General features: G+C 52.4%; 1 protein-coding gene across 2 annotated transcripts; it reads right to left on the bottom strand.

Annotated features, from left to right (window-relative positions):
- Window positions 1–338: 338 nt before the first annotated feature.
- Window positions 339–7,309, bottom strand: MYCN (MYCN proto-oncogene, bHLH transcription factor). Of its 2 annotated transcripts, none has more exons than XM_073001789.2 (3): window positions 6,966–7,309; window positions 4,255–5,323; window positions 339–1,850 (listed from the first exon to the last, which is right to left on the bottom strand). In XM_073001789.2, the coding sequence occupies exons 2-3, from the start codon at window positions 5,195–5,197 to the stop codon at window positions 1,255–1,257; spliced, it is 1,539 nt and encodes a 512-aa protein (XP_072857890.2). In that variant the 5' UTR covers window positions 5,198–5,323; window positions 6,966–7,309; the 3' UTR covers window positions 339–1,254. The 2 variants fall into 2 exon arrangements, with proteins under 2 accessions (XP_072857890.2, XP_072857879.2); XM_073001778.2 differs by lacking the exon at window positions 6,966–7,309 and adding an exon at window positions 6,060–6,256.
- Window positions 7,310–8,030: the final 721 nt, after the last annotated feature.

The following is an 8,030-nucleotide window of genomic DNA, read 5'->3' as shown; positions in this document are numbered from 1 at the left end:
CTTGAATATAGGAAGCAGAGGTGCGTTATCTCCAGCTACTGAACTCAAGAATGGCCATGGCCAACCTGTAATCTCTCCAGAAAAAATATCCATGTGATAAATACAGTTCATTTATTTTTGATGGTCATGTTCTCAGCTAAAGAATCCCTACATGAACCTTGGACTGATCCAATTTGACAGAGGATCAATTCAAAAACTAAATGGTGTTATTAAGAGACATAGTGCAGCAATCAATTTCATTTAAGGCAATACAAAATTACTCATTCTAGTTTATACTCTTGTGGGTATTATTTTCTACCAATAACAAAAATGGTATAGGAAAATAATTAAGTAACACATCATTTAATTGCTATTTATTTCATAAACATGAGGTATTTCAAAGTGCTATAAAGATGCAGCACTAAATGTACATCGTTGGAAGAAATTAAACACAGAACTTTGCAATTACCCAGTTCTATGCAACAAACATTAACAAATACATTAACTGGAAGAAACAGGCTAGGAAAAAAGGCATATATAGTAAATTTCTTTACAAAAGTTTTCTTAGTTCAAAAAAGTGATAAAGTAATATCTACTCAAAACTTTCCACAACCATTTTCATACGAAAATATAAGTATCAAATTTAGTTATGTATCAGCATCATACTAAAGTATACAGGCAGTGTAAGAATTAGTACAGTACATAACAGAGATTAACAATATATTTGTATACAAAAACATGCTCCTCAAACATTGAGGTATTACAGTACTTAGGTATGAACTTCCAGTCTAATATTGGTAGCAAAAGTCACCTCTCATGACCCAAGACATGTACAAAAGGCAAGTGTATATGGTATTTACAGAGGTGTTTTCCCACCATTACCACAAAAGTACAAAATGGTTTTGCCCCATAACACCTGGTAGAACATAAGCACCATTTAAGAAGGAATGACCATTTCCAAACTCAACTGGATGTCATAAGCAGATCCAAACGCTCACGACATTTCAAGAACAGATAACAGTTCTAAGAGGAAATACAAAAGGCATTGCATTACAGTTTGGCAGCCTCTTCAGTCCTACATCAGAACAGCCCATCTACTCTCTTCTTTCGTCATCTGCTTCAGAGACTGGATTGAAAGGAAAACCAACATTCTTAACGTCAAAAAAAATAACTCTCTTTTAAGGAATCAAAAATGTGCAAAGTGGCAGTGGCTGTCCAGATCAGACAATGACAAAAAAAATAAAGTTTTTATTTGTTTGCTTGCTTTCCAGAAAGTTAACAAGTCTGCATGTGTTCTAATTTTTTTATCAACTGCTGCTGTCGGACTTGCAATTTTTCCTTTTCTAGCAACAACTTGTGCTCCTCAGCCTGGAGGGAGTGGACATACTCAGTGGCTTTTTTCAAGATGACCACTTTGGCGGCTTTCTCGTTTTTAACCAGTTCTGGCACATGGTCCCTTAACGTAAGGAAACTCGACCTCAAATCATTACGCCTTTGACGCTCCAGGATGTTGTGGTTACGTCGGCGCTCACTGTCTTCTGAATCGGAGTTTCGTGGGCTACAGCTCTTCGGCTTTGGCGGGGCCGCAGTTTTCACCAGACGAGGGGCTTCGTTTTTTAGCTTTTTCTGGGGGGGCACCTCTTCACTTTCGATATAGGGCGAAGGCGCGGCATAGTTATGCTGCTGATGAATTGGGGCACAGCGCTTTAGGAGGACTTCGTGTGGTTGAGTTCTCACAGAGGCAAAGGTGGTGGCATTTTTAGGGCGCACCGCAATAGTTAGGGTGGTAACAGACTTGTAAGAGGAAGAGCGCCTTTTTTCCACAGTGACCACATCAATTTCTTCTTCGTCATCTTCTTCATCCTCTTCATCTTTTTAACACAGAGAAAGAGAAAGCGGAGATGTTAACACTCTCAGGGAAATGTACCAGAAGGCTCCCAAGCATTTAGCATTAATTAGCATATATGTGTTCTAAATACAAGCAATTCCCAGGGCAAATGCCAATGTATAAATATTTAAACACTTAAAATATGCAGCACAGTCAGGAAAACATCATTTAACCATTAAAAAATATATGTTTGTATGCTCAGGTCTTAAGGCCTCCCTACGCTCCATCAGGCCTTCAACGAATAAAATGTGGTTATAGAACTACATGAAAGAGCGCTAACGATGAGACCGCAAGCTAAGCAATGAAATAAACAAATAAAATGGCAGCCCAATATAATCAGAGGAAGATGAAAAGAATATTAAAAAGAAAAATAATTTGCACTTGAAGTCCCTGTTCTATGCTCTAAATTACATGGACAAAACAACAGGCACAATGATGCACATATATATAATGTGTGTGTGTGTGTGTGTGTGTTTGTGTCTTCTCTCTCACACATAGCCCTTGCTTGACTGAAAGAGGGCTGGAAAGCCAAACAATTGCTGGATTTGCTAACACAGAAAATGCAAAGCTGTTCCAGTTGGTAGGTTCCTTTAAGCCAAAGTTTTTGGGTCCTTGCCAAGAAGACAGCTGTTCAGAGGAAGTGCTCCCTCAGTCAAAGCTGTCAAGACACAGACATGAAGGGAGCAGTGAATCTTTTAAACAGGAAGGCTGAATTGTCAAGTTTATGATTATGGTCATATGGATTTTCTCATTTACATACAATAAACTGTGTATATAATTGCAGTGGATTCCCTTCCCCTTCATCCGAATGTAGATGTTTCACTAAATGTAAAGCTGGTCTTTTGCATGTTTGCTGTACTGAAGCCAAAAATGAATGCTGCTTCCAAGACTGCACAGCTAAAAAAGCTTAATGTTGATGCCTTGCGCAAAATGTATAAAATCAACCTGCCATACCCAAACTGTTCTTGTCTGTTCACATAATGTAGTTAGGCCTCTCTCTTTTTTAAACCCACATTTTACGACAGCAGAAATAAAGCAAGAAATGGAACAGTGCTGCATTTAGCCTAACGGTGCGGTGCTGTAGTTTGGTTAGTAGGGTTTTCTTAAGAAATGCTTTTCCACTATCCATCAACAGCATTGAAATATTTTGTAAGTGAAGAAAATCCATACAACGGTCTGAGGGTGGAGGTGACCACTTTTTAAGAGAGGGTCCTGACTTAACAGAGGCAAATATACTGCCATCTACCGGTCAAGTCCTGTAAGATTTCTAAGAGGGAAGCAATAGGACACACCTAGTTTCTTTGGGAAGATTGGTATCATCACTCCTTTTTTTCAACCATATTAGGACCAGCAAGCATTTGTGGTGCAAGTGTACCTGTGTCGGTACATAGCTCCCAATAGAAATATCCACATGAACAGTCCTAGGTCAGTTTCAGACCACCACAGCTTTGGAGATTCAATTGTAGGCCCCGGAAAAGGATTTTTATTCTTTTCTTTTTCTGTTCTCTCCTCCCTTTTTTTGTCTTTCTTTTTGTTTCCCTTTTCTGAAATGCTTCCTCTAAAGGTGATAGCCACCACCTTTCCCTGAGCTCCCTTTTAAGTGCCCTGCCAGATATAAAAGGACATGCTGCGGATATGGCTTTACAGGGCTCGTTCTGACTGGAGGGACCCACTGAATCAGTGGGGCTTATGTAAGTGCAGACTTGCCATGGATTCAATGAGGCTGCTGTAACAACTGGGGAAAGGCTGGTTTAATTTGAGGGTATGAAAGAGAAATAGAAAGAAGCATTGGCTCCTCGTTTTCTCTCAAGGACCCTTAGACCTAAAAAAATTCTGTGCCTAAATCAGGTCTTGGAAAAGCAACTTGTTTTAGACTACAACCCCCAGCATCCCTGCAGCTAGCAAAGGTACTACCAAGAGGGACTCTGGGAACTGTGGTTTTAAAAAAAGGTAACTTTGTGATGCTCTGGCCCAAACGATAATCCTAGAATTGTAGAGCTGGAAGGGACCCTATGGATCACTGGGTCCAGCCCCTTGTGTCAAGAAAGCCCTGAGGGGAATTGAACTCCCAACCTCTAGCTCCGCAACCAGATACCTAAACCACAGAGCTAGGCCAGCCTCGTTCACAACAAGGTAGCATACTTGGATCTAAAACCATCTCTTGGCCCCAACTGACACAAGTCACCCCTTGTGCAAGTTCCATTCATCCGGATGCTTTAACTGGGGGGGACTGATCGTTGGGTTCAGGTCAAAAGACATTCACAGAAGATAACAGGGGATTGTACTTCTACCATTGTGGGGAGTTCTGAGATGCGGAAAGGAAGGGAAACCTTCCCCTAAGAAAGGAGGGATGTGCACACACGACCAAGGGCAGCAAGGATATTTACCAGAATCACTGAGCGTATCATCCCCTGAACTGTTGTTGGTCCTGCTGTCGCTAGCCGTGCCCAGGTGGCGGCCGCTATTACTGCTCCCATGTCGCTGAGCGGGACCTGCCAGCCCTTGCGCGATCCCACCACCAGCACCACCCCCTCCTCCTCCTCCTCCGTGGTTAATAATGCTGCTGCCACCGCCGCCAATGTTCACCCGGAGGCCAGCCACTCCCCCAGCAGCTGAGGCTGGCGCTGCTGCTGCTGCGACAACTGGCTCTCTCTTGTTCATCGGGAAAGGAAAGACCACGGCGGGATCCACACACTCGGACACAGAGTTGTTGAGCTCCTCGGAGGTGGCTTGGCTGCCACTATTGTTCCCAGAGCTGGTGTTGGGGGCGGGGGCCGTGGCGGCGCTGGCGGCAGCCGAGGCGGCGGCGGCGGCGGGAGGCAGGGTGGCAGCCGAGCCAGCTGTGGCAGGCGCGGCAGCTGTTCCTCCTTTCCTCTGCAGCTTCTCGTGCACGGCCCTCTCGAGCTTCTCCGTGGCTGAGATGCCGCTCCACATACAGTCCTGGATGATGATGGCGTTGAGGTTGCTGCTCTCCCCCAAGCCCATCTCGAAAGCATCCCTGCCGTCCCCGCCGCCCCACAGGTCGGCCTCTGGGGGCAGCAGCAACAGCTCCGAAGCCCAGTCCAGGGGGTCGCCGGTTCGGAAGCCCCTGAGCGCCGCTGATGCTGCTCCTCCCCATGACCCGGGGGCTCCTCCTGGGGGGTTCTCTTGCAGACCGGCCGGGCTGGGAGACAGCGGCGGGGTAGGGAGCAGTTCAAACTTTTTCCAGATGTCCTCCCCTGGGGGCGTGGAGTCCGGACCGCACAAATAAAAATCGTCCTCGTCCGGATAGAAACAAGGCTGCAGAGAGTCAAATTCGAGGTCCGGGTTTTTACTGACCATCCCGGGCATCTTGGAAGGAACTGCTTTCGGGGGGGGGGGGGACCTTTGCCTGCGGATCGTTACAACAGGAGAAAAAAAGGCTGGGTTTGGGTGAGGCAAGGATCTGTCCCCCTCCCTTCCAGGCAGGGTCCGAAACTAAACAAGAACAAAAAACAAAAAAAGGCACGTTAGATTAAAAAATGTCAGAAACACCCAGCTGTGCAGTTCCGATCTTCTCAGTTCCTTATATTGTATTAAAAAAAAAGGGAGAAGAGCTCCCCACCCGTTACAACACTGCAATTTACACCAAAGAGCAGCTGTAAAGATGCGATACCTCCCAGGTTTCTTCCTTCTGTAGGGAAACTGTAGGGTGGAGTAGGGGGGCTTTGGGGGCTGGAGGGTGCAGTCCTCCTGACGGGCTGCCTCCTCCTAGCCCCTTGGCAAGGGGGAAAATGAAGCCAGCCCTTTGGATAGTCCAGGAAAGTGGGGGGGGGGAAGGAAGTTGCTTCCCTCTTTTGTCATCTGCAGGCTATACTAGAGGAGGAGAAAAGGAGGAGACGATGTTTTAAGAAAAGGAAAAAAAAGGAAAAGCAGGAGCACGGTGTGTGTGTGTGTGTGTGGCACTGGTGTCCCTCTGCAGTTTGCCTTCCCCTGGACTTCCAAAGCCTGCTTCCCGAAAGGCACCCGCAGAGATGGGGAGGGAGGAAGCCGCCCCCCCCATCCCATCCTCATACAGAAGCACCACACATCCTAGCTCCCCGCCATCCTCTCCCTGATCTGGATTCCCGAGGAAACCTGGACCCAGGGGGCCAGGGAGGTTTGCCCATATCCACGGTGGGCGACAAAAGGAGCTCGCCCCCCCTCCCTCCCCGCTTGTCATCCGGCGCGATACCTGAAGGGGATCGATGCGTCTCTCTGATGGAATAAGGACCAGCCCCCTCGGCGGATCACAGCTGTTGGTCTGTCATCTGCGTGACCACGCGCGACGGAAGGGCGACTCCTGCCTCTTCCCCCCCCTCCGCCCCAATCATCCTCTCGCCCGCTCTCTTTCTCCCTGCATCCATCCCTCTCTTTTGCACCGCCACCAAGTCAAGCGTTTTGGAAAAAGCTCCAAGCGGGATCGGTCGGGGCTCCGGCCCCAGGAGTGATCGCCGGGGGTGGGGTGGGGTGGGCAGGGGAGGGGGTTATCGGCGGCCGAGGAAGACCAAGGGCAACAACCAGAGGGGGGGAAGGGGCTTCCCCCCCCCCTCCCGTCGACAGAAGTCGATCCCGAGCTTAAGAGGGAGATCTCCGCTCAAGCAGAACCGGGGTTCCCGATCATCCAGGCAGGCAGGCAGGCAGGCAGAGACCACCGCCGCCGCCGCCGCCGCCTCCGCGCCCCCCGTCCCAGCGGCTGGGACTCGCTCACTTGCTCGCCCGGCGCCCTCTGCTCGCCCCACGGCACGGAGGTCCCTCGAGCGTCCTCCCCGCACCTCCCGCCCGCCTTGGTCCACTCGCAAGTTCCCCCCCCCGGGGTGGGTGAGCGCCCAAACAAAAGCGCGGGCCCCCCTCCTGCAGCAGCGCGTTCGATGGTGCGGGGCCGAAGCGACACTCCCCCCCATGACCCACACACCCCCAAAGCACGCGCGGCCGGTGCCCTCCCGCCGGCCCACGGCTGGAAAGAGACCCGCGGCGAACACCCCCCCCGTCTCCGCCGCCGCCCGGGAGAGGTGCGGGGACACCCCCCCGATCCACCACCGCCTGCACCCTTCGTCGCCTCCTCCTCCTGCTGTTGCTGCGTCCCCCCCATTTTGCTTACCTCCCGGCGGGCGGGGGGGGCGAAGGAGGGAAGGGAGGGAGAAGCTCCCCGGGCGCCCCTCTCTCTGGCTCGCTCTTTGTGGGGTCGCGAAGGCGGCCGGGGGGGGGGAAGTCTCTCTCGCTCGCTCGCTCTCTCTCTCTCCCCCCTGGCGCGCAGCAGCCCTTGCAAGCGCGCGCCTTGCCCGGCGGACGGAGCCTCCTTGCCCGGCGCTCGCCCTCCCGGCAGACCCGCGGACTGTCACGGCGCCCGCTTGGAAGCGCTTGGATCTTATCGACGAAGGGCGGGCAGGGGAGGGGGGATATCCTGACACACCCGGGCGGGCGGGCGGGCGGGCGGGCGGCTTCTTTAGCCCCACCCCACCCCCTCCGGGGGGGGGGGGGGAGAACCATCAAAGGAGGGGCGGGGCCAGCCGTTTGGCGCCAAAATGCCTCGGGATGCTTCGCAGGGAGCAGCGGCAGCAACAGCAGGGCTTGCAAAAAATAAATAAATAAAAAAAGCCGCCGCTGCTGCTGCTCCGGGCGCTTTGCAGCCGCAACGGGGGGGGGGGACCGGGCGGGAGAGAGAGAGACGCCCGCTCGTCGTCGCCGTTACCTTCCCCCCCGTCCCTCTCCTGCTGCAAAGGCGCCGTCCCCGCGTCCCGTCCCTACGAGACCCCCCCCCCGAGCGCTGGTCCCGGGGAGGGAGGCGGAAGCGCGCCCGCAGGCCCCCCCTTTGCGCGCCGTGTTTGCCCCTTGGGAGCGCCTCTGCCCGAGCGAAGGCGGGGGGGGGGCGAGCGCTACGGAAAGAGAGCCAACGCGCGCGCCCCCCCCAAGATTTCGGAAGGCTCGGCTGGGAGGCGAAGGAAGCAGAGGGTGGGGGGAGGAGGGTTGAGGAAGCTAGAGATCGGGAAAGGGCTCGGGCTTGGGGCTGCCGCGCGGGAGGGAGGGAGAAGCCGGCGTCCCCCCCCCTCCCCGGGGCGCGCTTCCCATCCGCGACCCGCCGCCCTCCGAGCGGCTCGGGACGGAGAGCGCGGGGCGCTTGCCGAGGGCGACACCTGGCGGAGGCGCGCGCCCCTGCAACCAATCC

This window comes from Pogona vitticeps, chromosome 1 (assembly GCF_051106095.1).
Source record: "Pogona vitticeps strain Pit_001003342236 chromosome 1, PviZW2.1, whole genome shotgun sequence".
Classification (NCBI taxonomy): Eukaryota; Metazoa; Chordata; class Lepidosauria; order Squamata; family Agamidae; genus Pogona; species Pogona vitticeps.
The sequence above is the reverse complement of the archived record's forward strand: the minus strand, read 5'-3'. Positions and strand labels throughout refer to the sequence as shown.